The sequence below is a fragment of the Condylostylus longicornis genome, unplaced genomic scaffold (assembly GCF_029603195.1).
Source record: "Condylostylus longicornis isolate FDR11 unplaced genomic scaffold, ASM2960319v2 ptg000010l, whole genome shotgun sequence".
Taxonomy (NCBI): Eukaryota; Metazoa; Arthropoda; class Insecta; order Diptera; family Dolichopodidae; genus Condylostylus; species Condylostylus longicornis.
The window spans coordinates 24,732,449-24,756,512 of record NW_026577979.1 but is presented as its reverse complement, the minus strand read 5'-3'; the positions used below and the strand labels follow the sequence as shown (position 1 = coordinate 24,756,512).

Sequence of the window (24,064 nt, the reverse complement as noted above, 5' to 3'; positions counted from 1 at the left end):
TATAAAATATGTATATTAATATTTTTTCTATTTCGATTATAAAATAATTTCGGAATAATTTTGATACAATCCGTGAATGCGGAAATTGTTTGTATATTATGTGTGTTTATCAAAAAGAAAACTTTATCTATTACAGCTTATTTAAGACAATTGACTTTTAACATTTAAAGCGATTTTAATACAAATAACACTATAAAATTTTATGAATCTCCTTTCACAAAAAATACAAATTTACAAATATCTGATCCGATTAAACTAACATGCTCCGTTTAAAATTATTTTCTTACATCGTTAGGAATTTTCAAGAATCTAATTTACGACCCGAAGTCTGACGCTTTTCTACAAGGGAGAATTTTCGATAACATTTATATTCGTATAAGTATATATTTGGGAGTTATTTTTTTTTCAACCGGTAGTACAAAGCAAAGATTTATATCTTTTTTATTACATCTGACCAAAAAAAAAAATTATAGGACAAGAAAACTGTATGAATAAGAATAAACCAGCAATATTAATAGACACATATCGATTTTTCCTTATTTAATCTAAAATACAAATACATAGAAATAAAAATGAAATAAGCATAAAATGGTTCATTAAATAGCAATCAATGCGAAGGAAATCTCCAAAGCGAGAAGTTTCAAAAATAATTTGGTTTAGAAATCATCAATCCATGAAAAGGGTATTTCCTTATTCATATTATTGATTTTTTATCAATTAAATTTCTCACAAACTAAATTCTCTTTATAATTTTAAATTCAGTGATATAACATGTGATCCATTTATTTATACTTGAGGCATACACTTTCCAAAGACCCATGATTTATATCAGGCTCTAACTGCATATGTTATTCTTCTCTAAGCTTAATTAACAACAACTTTCGTAGTGTATCAGATTGTTTTGTCGGATAATTTCCAATGGTTGTCAAGTTTTTTGTTTATAGTTTTAATTTTTAATTCTGTTCAAGTCTAAACGACTTGATACGTTTCGAATTTTCTATGGCAAAAATTTTTATGGAAAAATTTTTAGAAAGAATTATTTTAGTTTGTTCACTTGCATTTGTTTTAATAAAAGACTAAACTTTTTGCATTATTTGTCTATTTCAAATAATGCATTATAGTGTCTTCATAGTAACACAGCTTATTTCAAGCTTCAAAATTCAATTATGTTTTTTCGTCTTACACCCGACCTTGTTATATATTTACTTCGGTATGGAGTTTATAACTTCAAGAAGTCGTCACTGGTAAATATATTTTGCTCACCGTAAAATTCTGCGTTGATTTAGATATGTCCATCCGTCCGTCCGTCTAACCATCCGATCGCACGTTAACTCAAAAACGAATATTCTGTAAATTTTAATGGAATGGCTGCACTGGCTCGGTTAGCTGCCATCCAACTCCGAAAGTTTAATTATTTGAAAAAATAGTAAATGACTAGGCAGTCATGTGTCCAATTTCAGGTCAAATGTAACCCTCAAATTTTAATGGAATGGCTTAACAGGTTTGGGTAACTAACATAGAACTCCAAAAGCTAATTTAAAATATTCAGAAAAATAATTAGTTAGATCCATGAAATTTGGCAGTCGTGTGTCTAATTAATAGGTCACATACATCCTTGAAATTTTCGTCGAAAGACTTGACAGGTTCGGGTAGCTGACATAAAACTGCATAAGAAACTTGGCAGTCTTGTGTCCACTTAAATGTCAGACATATTATCGGGAAGTTTCTTAAGAGTGGTTTAACAGGCTCGAGTAATTGCCATTTAACAATGACTATTAATTCTAGGAATTTCAAAAGTAAATTTTTAAACTCAGATTCTCAAAGTACAGGGTATTATTCTGTCAGTTTATTCCGACTGAAACGTTTTTATTTGTTTATTACTTACATTTTGTAAAATTGAACTGATATCGTTTTTTTATTGAAATACAAATTATTTAATACTTATATAAATACGTATTAAAGTGTGTACACTATAAAGCTAATATTTTGAAATTGTTATACAAAGTTTTTTTTTCAGTTTAATTCCCTTATAAAAACTTCTCGGCACGTTTGTATAACAAAATATGGAAGAAGGGAAAACAGGCTATAACTTTTTAACATAACCATAAACGGTACTTTTAAAAATGCCCTAGCAAGGTAGTATATTAGACTATTCAAAAAGCATAGAACAAGCATGTTTAACTTAGATAGAATTTAACATAAATTCAAGAAAGTAATTTTCAAAGTTCATTTTTAGATTCTTTCAATTTTTTTTATTAAATGATGCTATTTTTTAAAATTTATGGTTTAAATAGTACAAAAAGTAGAAAGCAAATTTCTTTGCTTTACAGAAGTGAGTTCATATCGACCTACTTGCAATAACTAAGTCAGTTGAAATTAGTGTTTTTTTTTTTGAAAATCAATTTGCGTTTGCATTTTTAATTTAGAACGTAATTATTTTAGCACCAGGAAAAAACGACTGAAAGCTTCAATGTTGCTACTTGTAATCAAAGTATATCAACAATAAGGAGTTCGACTTGTTCCATTCCGTTAGTTTTCATTTGCATTTTGCTTCCAAATTCTTAACATATTCCATTTTTATTTAGAAATAGATGGTAATAAGAGTTGTGTAGTCAAGAAAGAAACAAAATATTGTAAACAAACGAGTGTATCAAAAACATTGAACTCAAATAAAATTAAATTAAATTAGGTAAAAATTTTGTTATTTTTATTTTGATAATAACAAAATTTATTTTTTATTTTTCATTTTATTAAAGTTTCATTGTATGAAAGCAAAAGATATATGAGTTTGAAATTTAATGTATGAATGTACACATGGTTGTACCTGGTACAGTAGATACACAGGGTCAGGTAGTGATATAGAAATAAAGTAATTTATAAAGAAAAAAGGTGTATGCATACTGATTAATACTTTATGAAAGATAATTATTACCGATTCATAAGAAATATGTTTTAAATTTATTAAGATTGAAATAAAAATAAAAAATTTAAAGATAATTTATTTATTTATTGATAATAATTAATTATAAATGCTTGAATATTTTAAAAATACTTGTGAAAAAAATTAAAATATTTTCGAAAGTACATATTTTCAATACACATATTTACCTCTCCACATCTTTTGGCAACAAATGAAATTTTCGTGTCGCCTTTTTTGTATCCCAAACACTTCAAATAATGTTTTCCCATTTTTATAAAAAAAAAAATATTTTTTTCACAACTATTTAAATTTTTTTTTTATATTATACGTCTTTTCAAAAATTTTTATTATTTTATAAAATTATATATAAATTATAATAATTTATACATAACTCCCGCTTTTAAAAATACATTATAAAAAAACTGGTAAACATCTACTGCGTACTCTTTCCCTCTCCCAAAAATTCTTATGTATATAAAAATGAAAATAGAAGGTATACTGCTTAACTTTTTAGCTAAGGGAATTTTTCAAAAAAAAAATTGAGTATTGGGACTTGTTAGATATAGAGACATTAGATATACTAATGTCTTTACATCTAAAAAGTCCCAATACTCAATTTTTTTTACGAAATGTTACAAATTTTTGGCTTCGTTCCTGTTTTTTTCTTTAAATGCCACTGATCGTGTTATATTTCTTATTACTTTTTTCTTTTTTTTACGTAAAAAAGAGTTTAATATTTTAAAAAATCTCAGGATATTACACACATTTTTTAAAAAGCTTCCCATTTAAATTTTATTGCACGAAAAAGAAAGAAAGCTAGGAGGAAAGAAAAATGATAAAAAATATCAAATTCATATTTCAGTATGGTTTCAAATGTTAATGAGGAAGGATGTATGATTTTTCATGCACATTTTATATTTCTCAATAAGGTAAGTTGAGTAGTGCCGGCTAACAAAAATGTTAATAAAAGTTTTGAAGTAACAATTTGAATTATCTCATTTCGGTTAAATAAGCGAAATATACGTATAAATATATGTTACCGAATAACCGTATAAATATACGTTACTTATAAAATTGTCTCAAATAATTTCAGTTAGTTTTTAAGTCATTAAAAATAAATATGTATGTACCTACTTCCAATCAATTTTTTTTTAATAATTATTTTAAAACTATTTCAAACATGTTATATTGAGTGCTTCAAAAATTTTGTTGCGGCCTTCTTTCATATTTTATTAACAGGTAAACAAGAGCAATCTATTTATAAAATTGCCCTGCCTGTGTATGAGTTTTAATAGTAAACGTAAACGGACAAAAATTTACATCAGTACCTACTACCTGTCATTTTACAATCGGAGTTTTTGAGTGATTTGCTAAGATAATATTTATTTCAAAAAAAAAAAAAGATATTCGAATCCGGTCATAAAAATATATTATTGTCTTTTCCAAAACTTTTTAAATATTTTTTTACTTGGTAATATATTAAGTTTTGAAAATTTTACTCACAAATAGAGGTAAAATTTACAAGTGTATATAAAATTTGTATTTAAGAAATAATATTTGATTGTATTTTAGATATTATTTTCTAATCCCCTCTTCAAATTTTTTCTTTACTATGTTCATATCAATATTTAATAATTATCTTTCATTAATTGTATTTTCAACTTGACACCACAGTTACTTACCATATCTTGAGTTAAAGAAGAAGAGTTTGAGAAAAAAAAGCTAGTCACTTAAAAATAATGAAATGCTTTCAGTAACATATAAAACATTAAAGGCGAAGGTTGTGCTTGTTGTTTTTCCGCTGTTTCAAGAATTTTAAAATAATCATGAATGAAAATATTAATATATTTTCTTGATTTTTCAAATATATTTTTAGAATTTTACCTGTTTTATAATAAGTGTGAATTTATTTTAATATTTCTTCTCAAAAAATAGCCACTTCGATTTAAAAAAACCCATATAAAAGAAGGTCGTGCTTTCAAGTTTCTCTCTGAGCATTGGGACTTGCTAGATATAAAGACATTAGATATACTTTGCTTGTAATAAAATAAGCTTTTGTTGAGCTGGGAAGTACTGCTTTCACAATCTTAATTTGTTTTTATTAAATTTAAAAAACGGAAAATAAACGTTAAAGTTTAAAAAAGCTATCCTTTGGAATATATTTAGTTTTACAGCAAAGCACGTTCGATAAATTCAAACTGAAAACTATCCTTTGGAATATATTTAGTTTTACAGCAAAGCACGTTCGATAAATTCAAACTGAAAAATTGGTAAAAATAGCATATCAAAAATAACATAAATTTGACTTTTTTTAACTACTGCGAAAATATTACAAATTTGAGGAAGAGCATAAATAAAAAAATGTTGAATTTCTCGAGTGCGTTATAAAATAAAAAGTAAAATATGCAGATTTACGAGTATAAGAATGTATGTGCGTAAATACTTTTAAAATTTAAGCCTAAACGAGTATCTCGCTTTTTCATCTCGCTTTTAATTCCCTTTCAAATCAGAATTCTCCGTTTTTCTAATGGATATTTCATTCGATAAGATTGCTCTTTTTTTCAGTTGGATTTTTTCATTTCTTTTTAAATTATCAACCTTCAAAAACAAAGTGTAAATAAATTTTGTGTACATTATAAAAACAACCGAACCACGCAATGCAAATAATTCTTCTCACCCGAAAACTATTTGATTTTTATTTCAATTATTGCTTACCTTATAGTTACGAGTTATTAATTTAATTAATATTGGTCATCATGTATACAAACAAAAAATACACGAAAATAATTATTTAATATACCGCAAGAAAGTCTTCGATTTACTAGCACGTAAAAAGATGTGTTCCAAATTTGAGGTCTGCAAGACGTAAAGACGTAAAACAAAACCAAAAAATGAAAAAAACATTAATTACACATAAAGCATGAGTGCGCATATTTTGTGCATTATATTTATATTAAAATTGTCAACAGCATTTAAAAAAAAAATAATTCAACAAAACTTCAAAATTTATCGAAATAAGAAAAAAAATGAAAAATTAATGGTAAATTAGGAAAAATCGTTAAACAGAATATTTTAGAGATTAACAAAAAAAATTTTCAAAAAAAACATCGTAAATCGAGGAAAAATATTCAGCGAAGCTAGCAGAAATAATGTTAGCCATAGCAAATTTTCTAAGGCTACATTCATAATTCTATACCACATGAAAACCGTTCAAACCTTAGAAATGACAGATATTTCATCAACATTATCCTTCGCGAAACAATGCTAATACTTCGACGAACACCCTAATTTTTTTTGAATACATATTCTATTCACTGATATGTTTATTCTTATTAGAAATGGGATTATCACAACTGCCATGTTTGAAAAAAAAGAAAGTCGTAATCTTTTGCGTAAAGGAATAGATCGAAAAAAAAATTTAAAATAAACGTTTAAAGAACAGATTTACTTATACATACATATTTAGGCTTTCTTCAAAAGAAGCTCGAAGAAAAGTGAGCCGAAAAAAGTCTTGCAATTCTAAATGAAGAAATATGTAAGTATATCATAGGGTGTTCATTTATATATTGATAATGCAATATGCTTTCGCACTTCTTACTAAAAGCTTAAACAACTTAGACAACAGAAAGCCGTAGCTGCAAAAATTACAAATTTGATGTTAGCAAAGTTTTAAAATTGTCATATTATGTTTTTTAAAATTTTAAATAAGGAAATCACAAAATTAAATATTTTATTATTTTCAGTTCAATGAAAAATGAATTTAATTTTTTTAATAATAATAACAAAATTTAAAAGAAATTACTTTTAATAAATCCTGTAAATCCCACATTATTTTTATTTTAAGTACATAATAGCTTCAGCGCAGCAGTAAAATCAAATCAAAACACAATTGTTTTGCTAGCAAAATATGTGGTACCGTAAAATCAAACTGCAAAAAAAGTACCACATTATCAAACACATTTATAGTAAAATTTAATTAGACAAATAAACATGTGTGTGTAAGGGAAATTTCGTGTTCCATATTCGGTTTATGCGTGGATCTAATAAAACAAGGATAGCTAAGCAAATAACAAATTTTTGAAGGCAACGTAAAATATGTTGCTGTTTTGTTTTTATTTTTTACAACATAGAAAGGGTTGCCAGAAACGATTTGAAAACAAGGTTAGGAAATATCAATACATGTAGTTAGAAATTTATATGAGTTATTTTTTCAATAAAAAATTTATTAATTTTTCCACAACATATATGTTATATATAACATACATTTTTATTTTAGATTATTTCCTCACTAAAACAAAAGATGTTTACTTAATATTTCTTTAATTATTGACCGGAAAACCAAATAGTTTTCGTTAGATGCTGGTGAATATTTTTTTCAAATCTTATGTTAAATGTTTTTAATCGTGATAAAGTCTAACTTTTACATGCTCAGATGTTATTATTCTTATTAAACTTACCCATAGAACCAAGCGTGAAGTGTCTATGTTCTGCTTTATCGAAATATTAAGATATTTAAAGTCCTGTACAGATTTCGATGTTATTTAGCAATTTTTTAATTGATAATTATACTCTTTTAAACGATCGAAAAAGATTTTAATTTAGCTATAACGATCGAAAAAGATTTTAAGGCTTGATTCCTCTAAGGTAATGTTTTTGTTCACTTTATAGGTTATGAATAAATATTTTATATTGCTTCAAATTTCTATAAAATATTGAAATAGAAATTTCATGCGTAAAATCACAATATAGCTACATAACAAAGCTTTACAAATAAATAAAACTACACAACAAACTTTAACGAAACATAATGCTACTTAGAGCACCGTTTCGTTTCGACATTATATTTTTTTGTTTACATTTGGCTTTTGTTTGGCATATACATATGTATGTACATATGTAAAAACTTCATACCAAATTTCAAAATAATAATAATATATATTTAATGTAAAATACTAAAATAATTAATAATTTAATGTAACCACTACAAATTAATAATTAAGATTCTTTCCTTACATTGCGTAATATTTATTTTCTTTTATTATCGTTTAATTTAAAAATCTTAATAACGCGTTTAATAAAAATGTTCAGAAATGTTAAGTGTTTAAGAACACGTATGTAAAACCGGGCACACAAAATATTTTTGTCCGTTTATATTACAAGGTAAGCAGCACATTTTAAGTACAATTTAAGTTGTAAAGGGAAACGTACTCTGTGTTTCAAGTCAACATGTTGAAGGCCGACATACATTTTTCATCGTGGAAAGGTTTTACACTTATAAATTTTTTTCCTAGCATGTTAGTTGGGTTTCCATTTTCATCTTTAAAAAAATATTAAATCTGGAGTATGGGTTTGTTTTTTAGCATAACGCAGTTATCACCATTCCTATCTGTTCGAATAATAAATGATGAAATTCGAGCCTTATAATATTTATTATCTTCTGTTGTTATCAATCATATTATTAGTCTTTTAACACAGCTGGTTCGGTATACAATAAAAAATTTCTAAAGTTATATTTGTATTACATTCTTTTTCTTTCATCTTCAAAAAATATTTTGAATTTCTGGGTGAAATTTCTGAAGGTTTTTTTTGAAATTCTTGCGGCATAAAACTTTTGTAATGTTCTAGACGTTCACTTATCAGTTGTGTTTTCTTTGGTGGCAATTTTTGTCTGTTAACTTTAGTGGTCGAAAGAATTAAAATTTAGTCTTTAGTTTATTTAGTGATGAATAAGATTTATTTCTTCTTCCTGAACGGTCTAAGGAATATTTTTTTAATTTTTTTTTATTCCTGCACATGATCGCACAATACAAAAGTCAACTCATATATGAAAATAAACTATATAAATATGAATAATCAGCTGATATTAGCAATATTTATCAAACTTTTAAAGTAAGATAAAGCTATTTAAAGAAAACAAAAATATCACGTAAACGGTGAAGATTTAAACATCTTCACCGTTTACGAGATATCTATGTAATAATAAAATATGTAATAACAATTTGTAGCGCTTTAAACATATTGCAAAGGTGCTTGGTGGCGTAATAGTAAACTACTCGTGCTCGCAATTAAAACATCACGGTTGAAATCCCGACGAATGCAAAAAGTTTTAAGGTAATATGATTGTATTAAAAAAATAAAAACAAAAAAATATTTCTCCAAAGTTACCTTGAATAAATTATATATACCGATAACGATTTTTGATTATTCATATAAATTTATACTTCTACAACTTTATAGATTTCTTTAAAAAATTAATTTCTGCACCTACATATATAAATTTCGATAAATATTGCTTTGTTCAAATAGTTAGGAGATAATGTAGTTCAACAACAGCTTTAATAAGTTCTATAAAGACAATTAAGGTACATTTATTAATATTTATCGAAAATTCTATAATTTTTCAAAAATTCTATAACAAAAATTCTACATTGTTTACAGTTCATTAAAAGAGTACAGTCATCTTGGAAAACATACCTGCTTTGAACGAGTCGTTGTTGCAATTGGTTCCTATTCATTAAACAGAACAAACAAGTACGTTAGGTACTCTTACCAAAATTATTTTTTAATTAATATAAGTTATCTGTACAGAGTATTATAGCATTTTATAAGCTTTTCATTTTTATAAAACGTATAAAAACTCAATCGTATAGTTTGGTGTTCATTTATTGTTCATTTATCATTATTGACTTATTGTTAATATTTTGAAAATATTTGTAGTCTATTAACAGGTAAAGTTTTAAAAGGAGAATTTAAATATGTATGCAACAATAGACAACTTGTCAGATGTTTAAAGCAAAATATTTATAATGCAAAAAATGTGAAACAAAGTTTTAAAAAATGTTTTTTTATTTTTAAATTTATATTCACAATTCAAAACTAACGAAATTAACATTTTTAATATGTATTTTTAAAAAAATGCTTTACTGGTAAAGCCAACTTCATGAAAAAATCTATATATAAATACCTTTTACTTTTACGAAAGCGAAAATTTAAATAATAATTATGTTTAAAAGCAATTATGTTTTTATAGAATTATTATTTAACGCTATGCATTTAGATATTATTTGGCGAAGAATTTATCATTTTTGCTTTAATTGTCTTGTTTTCATTTTTTTCCTAGAAGTTTTTATTGGGTTATTTTTCGTCGATGGACATAGGTCGATGCATAGGTTTTTTCTACTTTTCCTTTCCTCTTTTAAGAATAACAGTGCTTTAATTCTTCAATTAGATCAGATTTCTAAAAAGAAAAATGTAGTATTTTCCGTTTTTCATTTACGAACAGTAATAACTAAAGCACCAAAATTAATAATTATCATAAATTTTTAATTATCAGTCATATGCGTTATTGAGGTATTCCCAACAAAAAAGTAATTCTATAAGTACATATGTACATATATATGTGTTTATGTAGAAAACGTTGAATTATATTTTTCTTAATAAATCTTTCAAAACCCCTTAAAAATTAAAGGTGGAAATTCTTTTAATAAGCTTCTTAAAATAACTTTACATACAGAAATCCTAAAATTTTCCTTTGAATAATTATTTTTTAAATGTTTCATCATTATGCACCATTGAAGTGACACTATGAACAATACGAGAAGGCAACTTCATGCTGTTCTTGTGTTCTCAAAAAAATCGATTTTTAAGAAAATTTGGAATCAAAATGTTGGATATTACGAAAAAGTAAGAATAATCAACACATGTAAGAAAATTACATACCCCATTGCTGATTATTTCTATGTATTTCTTTTAATGCTAACCGTTCCTGGTTTTTTCTTTAAATTACACTGATCGTGTCAAATTTTTTATTATTTTTTTCTTTCTTTTACGTAAAAAAGAGTTTAATTAATGTCTTTATATCTAACAAGTCCCAATGCTCAGAGAGAAACTTGAAAGCACGACCTTATTTTATATGGGGTTTTTTAAATCGAAGTGGCTATTTTTTGAGAGGAAATATTAAAATAAATTTACACTTATAATAAATCAGGTAAAATTTAGAAAATATATTTGAAAAATCAAAAAGATATATTAATATTTTCATTGATAATTATTTTAAAATTTAAAAAAAAAGCGGAAAAACAACAAGCACATCCTTCTCCTTCAACGTTTTATATGTTACTGAAAGCATTTCATTATTTTTAAGTGAACAGCTTTTTTTTCTCATAAGGTAAGTTAACTCAAGATATGGGAAGTAACTATGGTGTCAAGTTGAAAATATAGTTAATGAAAGATAATTATTAAATATTGATATAAATACGTAGTAAAGAAAACATTTTAAGAGGGAATTAGAAAATAATATCTAAAATACAATCAAATATTATTTTTTTAATACAAATTTTATATACACTTCTAAATTTTAGCTCTATTTGTGAGAACAATTTTTAAAACTTAATATCAAAGAATGTATATTTATAAAGAATCGCAAAAGTCTAAAAAGAACATTTTTTTTCATCTCTACTTTGTGACAACGATTAGCTATTCACCTCAACATAATGTGGTGTGTTTGAGCTTAAAAAGAAAAAAAAACAAAAAAATTTGTTTTGGAATAAGGAATGTGAAAAAGCAATAACAAAGTTTGTTATGTATAATATGGTGTTGTTCGGTTTAACAAAGTGTTTGTTGAATGATCTAATAATATGCATACATACTCGTACATATGTATACTCGTATGTATACCATATATGAATTTTATTATTACTGTTGTGAACATATACATACGTTCAAATGAATTCAGAATTAAGAATAAAATTAAGAATTGACAATAAATAAAATATTAATATATATACTTACAAACACATACGAACTGCATCATAATTCTTCAATATTAAATCAACACACACTTTTTTTGTATTCAAATTCAATATGTGTATTCAATAATAATTTACCAATTAGTACGAGTAGAAAACTATTTACATATGATTTGAAAATTTTTTAAGTTCTTTTTCTTGATCCAATATGATATTTAAAAACAAAAGTAGGTAATATGTATGGCTTGAATAACAAAAATAATGGTACTTTTTTGCAAAATTAAAAATTGATTTTGGTTACATGAGTTAATTTAAATAGTTTTTTATATTATTTAAAGTAATAATAATTGTTCATATTTATTTTTCAAGAATTTTTATTTTTTTTAGGTACGCACATGCATACATATGTACATACATATATACATACATATTTAATAAGCATTAACAAAATATAATTTCCTTTTTGATCTGAAAATTCTTCTAAAGTATTTTAGAAGAGAAGATTTTTAGTATAAAAGAAATTTCAGTTATTTAAGTCAGATAAATTTAATATTCATGATGTTTGATGAGACTTTAATAGTAGTAAAGTTTTCTATGGTATAAAACTATCGAAGTATTTATTGAATGATCTTTATTGCTGCAAAATTAGTAGTCGATGATGTGAAGAAGATGTTCTATTGAATGGCTCTGTGGAATTTTTAGCTAACCAGGAGCAATTTTTTCGCAATAAAACGAGAACAAGGAAATCTAATATAGTTTTTCGATGATCATAACATTCATTTTCTGGATCAAACCAGTCGGGATATAATTCGTTTGTTTTTGAGACACATGCTTCCGCTATTTGTTTTTTTAAATTTACATTGTGAAAAAAATTGTCAAAAATATGTTTAAATACATTAAAATTTTGGTTACATATTTCGAAAAAGTTATCGCTCGGAATTTTTAAGAATATTTGATCGGATTTGTTTTCGAAATTTTTGTATTTTATTAGTTGTTCTGATGGTAAATTTAATAAAGAATCATTTCTAATCATAATTTCAGAACATTTCGTACAATTAATTTTATGACTTAGTATTTTAAAAAGACCATAGCCAACAAAATACATTTTAGCTGGGTCTGCTTCAGGTCTATTTAATCCGCCGATGTCATCATCAAGAATTAAATTATTTATGTTTTCTTCTGCCTCTGACAAAATTTGTGATTCATCTGAATCAGAAAATGTTAAATTTATGTTTTCACTGATTCCTGTTTCCCAATCCAGCATAATATCTGTATCATTTTCACAGTTTTTGTTACTGTGCATAAACGTTACTATACGCATAGACATAATTCTAGCGATAATCCAATTAAATTCACATACAGATGGATTTTTATTATTTCCACCTTTAGAACGTACTGGAGCAAAAATATTTTCAAGAGGATCTTGGTTTATTCTGGATGTAAGTAAAAATTCAATTTTAGGCGAGTTGCAAGCAAATAAATCTTGACTTAAGCCTATTATGCCATTTAGATTCAAAATAGATTAATATATTTCATAAAAATTTATCAAAAAATGCACCTGATCAACATTGAGTTTCAACAAAAAAGTGAACATTTCTTTTGAACTTCATTTCAATTCTAAGTAAATAAACATATACACACATATATAGAATTATTCACCCATAAATAAATTGCATAGCTTTAGATGTATAAGAACAACTAATTTTTAGCAAAGCATTATTTTATACACATTATGGACTTATTAAAGTTTACATGACTAGGGGCCCCTGTGGTTTGCTTATAAGCAGCATTATCTGTTGTAAAAACAGGATTGTGGCAATCAATTTTAAAATAAGTTTAGAAAAATTTGTACATATTATGGCATATATGCAGGTATATACTTGTATATGCATAAATATCATATTGGTTTGAATACTAATAAATAAAAGTAATGGAAATATTTTTAATTTAATAAATTTTAAGATGTAATATGTGTCACTGTTAATTACATAGATATGATTAAAATTCAATTTAAGAATTAGTTAACAATTAAGAACGAAAAATTTCCTTATAAACAACTTTATCTGTTAAAATATTTCCATCATCGATTTTTCCCTGACGAACCGTATCTTTGACTTGAATTTTTAAAGAATTGGAGTCTATGGCTCTTGAACATGCTGTGTATAATTGCCCATGCGAAAAGCACGGCTGGGGGAGATAGTGGCCAACCTTTTCAAAAGCTTGCCCTTGGGACTTATTTATAGTCATGGCATATGCAAGACGGATGGGGAACTGATGCCAAACAAAATTAAAAGGAAAGGAAATAGTACCTTTCACGTTAAACTTTAAAACCAAAGTGAATGTGAATTAATAAAAAATCAATGCCTCTTTTTTTTATACAGACCTGGCTACTTACTCAATTGAAATTTCGCAAGCACACGAAGAATAATTGCCTTAGTACGTAACGTAACGTTATTCGTGTTCTTATATCTCTCACAATTTTTAGTTTTATTTTTTTTAATTCCATTCCATGTTAAATACAACAACAAACAATTATTTAACTCTTACTTAACTCATTTAAAATATTTCGCTTCCTTTTGTTTTGTTTTCGCTTCCTTTTTTTTATTTTTGTTTATGTTAGTAAAGCAAAAAACAAAAAAAATATTACTACTCTTTTTTTATTCTCTTTCGCTTTTCGCTTTTCATTTTTTGTTTTTGTTTTACAGTATGTATAATCAATTGAGTAATGTATGTACCCAGTATTCTCTTTTGCTATTTTCATTTTTTTGTTTTTGTTATTTATTAGATTATATGTATACCTGTTCATGAACTGGAAAAATCTTGTAAAATATAATATAGATTGTGTATTCACCAGCATACATATATAAATGAGAATTTCAGTTAAAATAAAAATAATTCAACACACCACATTATTTTGAGGTGAATAGCTAATCGTTGTCACAAAGTAGAGATGAAAAAAAATGTTCTTTTTAGACTTTTGCGATTCTTTATAAATATACATTCTTTGTTAATATATTACCTAAGTAAAAAAATATTTGAAAGGTTTTGGAAAAGACAATAATATATTTTTATGACCGGATTCGAATATCTTTTTTATTTTTGAAATAAATATTGAGCCTTATTCTAGTTGTCGAAGTAGAGCGACAATTGTTGTCACGACTTGAATTTGATATTCTAAATGGCGATTAAAGTGACACGTGTCGTGGAATAGCGGGAAAATGTGTTTCAGGTATATTCCAGTTGTCGTTGTAGAGCGACACATGTCGTAGTGAAACGACGTTTTTTGTCGAAAAGTATTTAACAAGTGACAAGCGAGATGGATACACAAAAAATGTAAGTTTAAACAAAAAAATTTAATAAAAATATAAAAAATAATAAATTTTGTAATTTAATACATAAATTAAACCAAATAATATATGGTTTGAAAGTCTGTAATAGCTTATAAATCTGTGAATAAAATAAAATGTTTGTAACTAATGTATTTGAAAAAATTATTGTCTTACACTCTATTTGGCAAATCCAATGGATTAGGGCTGTCCCTAATCTTAAACCTTTTGATCCTTAATTGTTGTTTTTTTTCAATTTCATCACTTTCGGAGTCTGATGAATCCATAAACCATAATGCAAATGACGACATTTTTTATTTCCCTCGTATTTAAAAAAATAAATATATACACCGAATTTTTTTTTTTAGTTTGAACTTTACTCGCCAAAATTTCTTTTTAAAATGTATCAATTTCACTTGAAACGTTTCATTTTCGTTTATTTCTCGCAGTCACGTCACTCGACAACTAGAATACCACATTTCAAATGATGTGACAACGACAACGACAAATGTCACGTAAATGACGCGACAACTAGAATAAGGCAGGGTATCTTACGAATAACAAATGACTCAAAAACTCCGATTGTGAAATGACAGGTAGTAGGTACTGATGTAAATTTTTGTCCGTTTGCGTTTACTATTAAGATTCATACACAGGCAGGTCCATTTTATAAATAGATTGCTCTTATTTACCTGCTAATAAGATATGAAAGAAGAGCACAACAAAATTTTATCATCGTATATGTACGATGATAACAAGACAAAGTATATCTATTAATAATAACTCGACTCTCCGTTTACATCACATTAATGCAATCACTCACCAATATTTGTATACAAAAACTTCCCTTAGCTAAAAGAGTTAAGCAGTTTACCTTCTTATTATCGTTTTATACGCATTGGAATTTTTGGGAACGGGACAAAGTACGCAATAAATGTCTTTCTGGTTTTTTATAATGTATTTTTAAACTTAAAATTTGTAATTAGTAATTGTCATTACATTTATTGTAATATAAACTATGATTTTTTTATTTTTATTTAAATTTTGTTTTAAAAATTTAAAACAAATATTTTTTATAAATATACATATATATTTTATATTATATACATATGTACACGCGTATCGGTAATAGGCAATTTTTTTAATAAATTGCTATTTCTATGCCTCGTCAACATTGCGGCTCATATTAATTAACAAAATATGTTATAATATCCTTAATAAATTTGATAAAACCGTGATATAACCGAAGTAAAATCAAATATAAATTTTCATGAAAATCGGTTCAGCGGAAATTGAGATACAGACCTGGACAGGTAGACCACATACCTATTAGATGTAATCCGGTCAGTAAAAACTGCGATTGGGCACGATAGTACATATATAAATATCATATTGCCTATCAGTGTGTATAGGTCTTACGTACATTATATGGTATGTATGTAAAGGGCTCTGTACGTGAAGCTCTAGAAGATTATAACGTTTTCGTGTTTGTTAACCATCTGTTAACAATGTGCAAATGTTGTTTTCTACCGTTTTGTTTTATTTACTTTATATTTACACTATGTCGGATGTGTCGATCAACCTTAATTATTATTATATAATTATTACGCGCATATATACACATTTACATATTCGTGAATATTATTTTTTCTTTTATAACATAATATAAATGCATGTAACTAACGCAAAACTTTTTTTGGCTACTTAAGTTTATAAATAAAACCAAACATTAAAAAACCCTTTTTGGAGTACTACTTTATTTTATACGCGTTATTATGTTTTATGCACGAATTATTTTTCTTTGCTGATTTTATTCATTTTGCAGAAAATGTATGATAAAACAATTATATTAAGAATAAATTGTACATAAATGTATGTTATCCAGGGCTGTCGTTTGGCTCCGATTTGAAAATTTATGTCTCCGGCTCCTCCTTTCACATTTTGGCTCCGATTTTTCCAATTGAAAAATATTAAATTTTTAAATAAGAAAAAAAATTGTTGTGCAATACGAATTTGTTGTCAAAACTATGGCTAACGAACTTATATACATATACTAATTTCTGATAAATTGATGGACGATTTATTCACATATTTTTTAGTAGTCAAGTTAATAAATTAGTCAGTTAATGAAAAATGTAGAAATTAACTCCACTTTTTAAAATATATCTCCCTCTTAAAAATAGCTGCGTTTTTACTATGTTAGCTTAAAAGCCCAAAAACGACATTTACCTATTAAATTTCGAATCATTAATAACATTTCAAGTCAAGTAAGCGACTTGAGTGAAATCGGCTTCAGGTCACGTAACGTTTATATAGGCAATAATAAGCTTGAAGCAGCCATATAACGGAGTATATTGATAGGTATGTACCGTATAACAAAGTATGAAATTTTAAGTTTATAACTATTACTTTCGATTGTTTTTACCTAACTTTTATGAAATGAAAAACAAAATATGAAAAAAAAATTTTTATTTTCACAATAAAAATAACAAAATTTTTATTTAACCTAATTTAATTTTATTTTAGTTCAATGTTATTGATACATTCGTTTGTTAACAATATTTTGTTTCTTTCTTGACTACACAACTCTTATTACCAATTATTTCTAAATAAAAATGGAATATTTTAAGAATTTGGAAGAAAAATGAAACGAAAACTAACGGAATGGAACGAGTCGAACTACTTATTAATAAATATACGTATTCGTATACATATATCTTGTTTATATGCCTGTTTGAACGTTACTTGACTTAAGTCGGCTTCATTCAAGTCAATGAAATACTTTGTTTACTTGACTTGAAATGTTAATAATGATTTGAAACTTAATAGCTAAACGTAGTTTTCGTTCTTTTAAGCTGACACAGTAAAACGCAATTTAAGTTTGGAGTTGATTGTAAATAAAGTCAAACCGCAATATAGACGCGGATAAAAACAAATCAATTTATAAAGAAAAAAAATGAAAAATGCGTATGCACATTAATTTATACTTTTTGAAATATAATACCTATAAGTGTGCATGTATATTCACAGGAAATGTTTTTCTTTTAAATTTTTAAAGACAAGATTGAAATTAAAATATTCATAATTGATGTATTGACAATTACTAATTATAAATTAAAAAAATTTTATATTTTTTAATATTATTTGTCTTTTTAAAATTTATTTTAAATATTTTTTTAAGTTTTATATGTACGTATAAGTTAAAATAATCTGTTTTTAATTTAACACTCATTTTTTTTTTTGTAAATCTCTTCGTTTTTATAATATGGATACACCATTTTTGCCATCTTGCACTGAAATGAATTACAGAAATTCTCTTGTACGCCTTTCAAATGCTTAATAATTTTTCCTATACTTTATATATGAAAAAAATGCTCTTGTGCGCCTTTAAAAATACATTGTAAAAAACAGGTAGACATCTATTGTTGAGTGATTGAAAAAAATGGGTGAGTGATTGCATTAGTGTGATGTAAACGCAGAGTCCAATTACTAATTAGAATACATACTTTGATTTAATCAAAGTATGTGATTTTATTAAATATACCCATCAGCTTGGTCATTCTTCATGTTGATCAACATAGCATTTCACACTTCAACATTATTTAACTATTTTCAAAATTACAAATGTAGTTTCATACAACAAACAAAATCGCGCCCACAAAAGTTAAAATTTTTTAATATTTTTTTAAACTAACTCTCAACATTCAACAAGCAATGGTTGATCAACTAGTCCACTAACGATTCAACATATGGGAAATTTACTACGTTTTAAGCGTGTCAAGGAATCAAGTTGAATAGTTGAAAAAACACAACACTTCACGAACTTACCTACATTTCTGATGGGTTTATGTCTAATTTATTTATTTATTTGGGTTGGTGTTTTGAGCGTATACATATGTGTATTTTGCGACATCTTCATTTTTGTTAGTAGTTTTGGCAAACAACAAGATTTTTACAGTTACTTTATGCACATTATATTGAAATTTAATGCTTGTTAAAATAAAATAACTATTTAAATACATACATATGTACATATTAGTGATCTTATTTTCTAAATAATACAACTAGTTAATTTTTAAATAGGATATTACTAAAATGTTCAATTTTCGGGAGCATTATAACTTATTTGCTGCTGATGCAAACGAGTCTACCTTAATTAAAAAAATTCAATCCGTGCAAGAAGAAATTTTCATAATAGATTTAGTTACGTTAAGTAAGAATACCTTCATACGTGCATACATATATTCATAAATATAATTAAATTTTAAAAAATGGAACTTCGACAATTCTGTATAATTTTAGTAACTGAAATTTTTTTGGCGAAAATAAAGGAAAATAATAAACTCTTTAAAGAGCAAATATCATTGGTAAATTACAGGAACAAGAGCATAAAAGAAATAGCTCAAATTATTCCTCAAATTGAAAATAAGTAAGTATGTTAAATATTTATTTACCTAATAAAAGTATATTGCCACTAAGCATATGCACGTATTTATATAAGAGTATTCGTTTATTTTTATTGGATATGCATATAAAGTAGGTTTTGATGTTACTACGGTGCTGCATTTGTTAAAGTCATAAATTTTAAATTTTTACATCTTTTTAAGGATACGAAAAGTTATTCATTCATCAATGGAAGTTATGTTAAACTCACAGAAAAACTTTTTTTGTAACTACTATCACTCGACATTTCAAACAAAATTTAAAGAAGATATGCAGCTCATGCGAAATTATATTCAAGAAACAGATAAGCATTTGAAAAAAATTTACATAGGTTTATTTAACGTTATTACAAAGTTTTCGTATTTATCATTAAAATAATTTTTAGTCGCAGAATATCAAAAATTGATAAGTGACGTAAATGAAATAAAAAAAAAATATAAAGTTAGAAGGGAAGAATTACTTAAAAGCTCACGATCATTGGAACAACATTGTGAAGAAACTAAAAAGCAAATGAATAAATCTATTGTTGATCTTGTTGAAATTTTAAAATTAGAAAACGAGGTAAGTAATCATGCACGAAAAAATTCGATCTTTTACTAATTTCATTTTTAGCTTCATAACATACAATACGAAATTGAAAAAAAAACAAATTTATGTAAAAAAAGAGATTCTGGTTTAAATAACGAAACTAAAGAAAGTTTGTCTTCGGATGAAGATGAACTGAGATTCGTAGCAAAACTTCCAATTCTTGATGAAATTGATTTCCAATCTTCACTTATTAAACGAATAACAGATTATTATGGTAATTTTGGACAACTTTATGAGCTACACAAGGTCACGAAAATGAGAAAAGTTCAAAAGGCATTCAAAGCATCAATAGATGCAGATAAAATAAAAACTACAAAAAAGCGTAAAATTTCAAGCAGTTCTCAAAGTTTCAAAAAGACAATAGACAGAGACGAGGCGGAATACCCACAAATTATCAGTCCAAATCTGTTATTGGAAAAACCGTTTCCGCTTAATTTTTTTAAAACTAATTCAAGTGCAATATGTTCAGCCCAACAACAAACTTTTAACGAACATATTGCAGACGGTGTTCGAATAGTTGACTGCGTAAAAATTAAAACTGCTAATCATGATGTTGGCGACGCTGTTTCCGAAAAAAATTTCGATTTAAAAATACAAAAAATAATCCCGGAAAATAAAAGATGTCCAAAAATATTACGCTCAGAAATAATAAAAACTCAATCAACACCAAATATTTTTAAAAAAGTAGGAAATTCACGAAGTGTAGAATATAAATCTCCAAAAGTAATTTCTCCAACCCTTACAGAATATTATTTCCACCTGAAACGAAAAAATTCTAATACATCTTCCCCAAGTGAATCCGCTTTCCAAAAGCAGATGAAAAAGGTTTATTCTACAACCCATATCATATCAAAGAATAAATTATCGTCACAGTTACTAATTGCGGACAACAACAAGCTGGTAGGAGGTTTTGATAAAAGGACGCATTCAGAGAATAAACTACTATATCCAAAGCCAAAAATTTATGTTTTTGATGGAAAACCTTTGCATGAAAACTTAAAAGCGTCAGAAATTCAACAAAAAAACTATCAGAAAGATGCTCAAAATGTTGTAAGCACTAGTAGTATTTCAAAATCCACAGAACAGTCTGTAAGAAATTCAGATTTTAAATTTGAGATCTCAGATATTTTACGCAATTACAATAATTCATCAATCTTTAATGAAATGAATTCTGTAGATTTTGCTTTTGATTTTAATTTTGAACAAGATAAAGAACAAAACAATGAAGTGAATTCTTCTCCAAATTGCAATTTCTTCAATGTAGATCAAACTTCTGGGTCTAGTCGAAATGAGGCACTAAATTTTGACTTTAATTTTGGGGAATTAAATTCTAACTCTGACATTAAATTCAGTTTTGAGTGAATCCTTCGCATAGTTTTCACATTTCGATACTTTTTTTTAGGAAAAATCAAATAAAATTAAATAATGCGCTTTTTTTTTAATTGAAGAGAAATATAACGTTGATTTCATATGTAGATCTTATTTGTTTTTTAATTTTGAAATAAACTTCAACATATATGTATCTGAACGAGTTTCCCACCATGTTGTAGATGGGTCATGGCAACGAATTAGAAATACTAAGGGAAGGAGCATCTGGAAAAATCAGTAAAGTCGACTTTTTCTAGTTGTTTCTTTCTTTGCTTCGAGTATTGTCAAAGTCGTAACGGGAGCGTATTTATTTCATTTTCTTTGGCTTTAACCATAAAATATGTGTAATTTGTAAGAAGTATAAGTTAAAAAATATCTGACCAATGGTGCAGTGGTTATGGCACCGGTCCTTTAACCGAAGGGTCTCGGGTTCAAACCCCGGTCAGGTCACTATAAAAATTATATTCAATATTATTACACTTAATATACAATACTAATAAAAATATTATACAAGTAATTTTCAAATATTCCTAATATTCGATATTAAAAAAAAAAAAAAAAAAACTAAGAAAAATAAATAGTAAATATTAATAACCTCAAATAATTAATATATAAATAAAAACTACGGCAGGCTAGTCACCTACCTAGTTAAACCCTATGACGCTATGAAACTAGTGCATGAGAAATCATGCACTAGCCCTATGCTCCTTCTAGGAGTGAACAAAGGAAAAAAAAAATAAGTTAAAAATTCTTTTTAAATAAACTAAAATGTTTTTCCGTTTTAGATATCTGTGGAAAAAAAAAAAATTTAAACAAAACTTATATTTTTTTTTCTCTTTGAATAAATTTATTTACTTGCAAATATTTATAAATATTTTATGATCCTCGAAAATAGACATATTTTGTTAAAAAAATTTTTTATATTATCAATTTTGTTTGCTAATTTTACTGAACAACTCTAAACGTCTTAATTTATTTTTATGGTGATCAAATTTTCACTCTATAAAAGGAAATAAGTATATGTATCTCATTTCATAGCTTCTAGGAAAACTGTAATTACTCAAAAAAAATCATTTAAAATATTTGTTTGTATGCTACAAACACAAACTCATTTTGCTTAAAAAAAACTGATCCTGGTAAAATTACGGCAAAAACATATGTTTTTTTTTTGCAAAATTAAAAACACAATAAAATTAGAAATTATGAATTAATGAAAGCACAACTGAATAAATATTTAATTTAATTATTGAAGTGTATAACTAATGTCTTTATAAATCTAACAAGTCCCAATGCTCAGAGAGAAACTTGAAAGCACGACCTTCTTTTATATGGGTTTTTTTTAAATCGAAGTGGTTATTTTTTGAGAAGAAATATTAAAATAAATTCGCACTTATTATAAAACAGGTAAAATTTAGAAAATATATTTGAAAAATCAAAAAAATATATTAATATTTTCATTCGTAATTAACAACCTTCGCCTTCAACGTTTTATATGTTACTGAAAGCATTTCATTATTTTTAAGTGAACAGTTTTTTTTTCTCTTAGGGTAAGTTAACTCAAGATATGGTAAGTAACTTTGGTGTCAAGTTGAAAATATAATTAATGAAAGATAATTATTGAATATTGATATAAATACATAGTAAAGAAAAAATTAGAAAATAGTATCTAAAAAACAATCAAATATTATTTTTTAAATACAAATTTTATATACACTTCTAAATTTTGCCTCTATTTGTGAGAAAAATTTTTAAAACTTAATATATTACCTGAGTAAAAAAATATTTAAAAGGTTTTGGAAAAGACTAATGTATTTTATGACCGGATTCGAATATTTTTTTTATTTTTGAAATAAGTAGCAAATGACATTTTGAAATTACAAGTAGCAAATGACTCAAAAACTCCGATTGTAAGATGACAGGTAGTAGGTACTCATGTAAATTTTTGTCCGTTTACGTTTACTATTAAAACTCATACACAGGCAGGGCAATTTTATAAATAGATTGCTCTTGTTTACCTGTTAATAAAATATGAAAGAAGGCCGCAACAAAATTTTTGAAGCACTCAATATAACATGTTTGAAATAGTTTTAAAATAATTATTAAAAAAAAAAGATTGGAAGTAGGTACATACATATTTATTCTTAATAACTTAAAAACTAACTGAAATTATTTGAAACAATTTTATAATTAACGTATAAATAAATGAAATGCGATAGTTCAAATTGTTGAAATGTCAACCTATATTACTTTTACTAACATTTTTGTTAGTTACTTGTAGACATTAGTATAACATTCACATGTATATGGTGTAAGAAAACTATTTGTTTTTGCTAATGGAAATAACAATTAAGAACCATACACCCTTTTTTTACTTGTTATAATTTTTTTATGTTTTTATAAAATAATATTCTTTTTTTTACACTTATTATTAAATATTTTAAGATTATTTATTTACAAACTGCACTAATTTTATAAATAAAAAAAACAAACTTTTCTTTGTTTACTTTTTATACAGCGGCGCGTAATTTTCTAAGAAAAAAAAAGCATTTGGCATTTAATGTTAATTTCAGTTTGACAATGCTCGGAGCAAAGAAAAAGACCTGAAATTTTCTGGCTTCACTATGTTTTTTTTTCAAGATACAATATAGTTATAGAAGTACCAGGTATACTCG

General features: G+C 25.9%; 1 protein-coding gene across 1 annotated transcript; it reads left to right on the top strand.

Moving 5' to 3' along the window:
• The first annotated feature begins 18,887 nt into the window (after positions 1-18,887).
• Positions 18,888-21,493, top strand: LOC129619071 (uncharacterized). The gene is made up of 5 exons (XM_055534153.1): positions 18,888-19,206; positions 19,296-19,422; positions 19,601-19,767; positions 19,822-19,997; positions 20,049-21,493. The coding sequence occupies exons 1-5, from the start codon at positions 19,089-19,091 to the stop codon at positions 21,384-21,386; spliced, it is 1,926 nt and encodes a 641-aa protein (XP_055390128.1). The 5' UTR covers positions 18,888-19,088; the 3' UTR covers positions 21,387-21,493.
• Positions 21,494-24,064: the final 2,571 nt, after the last annotated feature.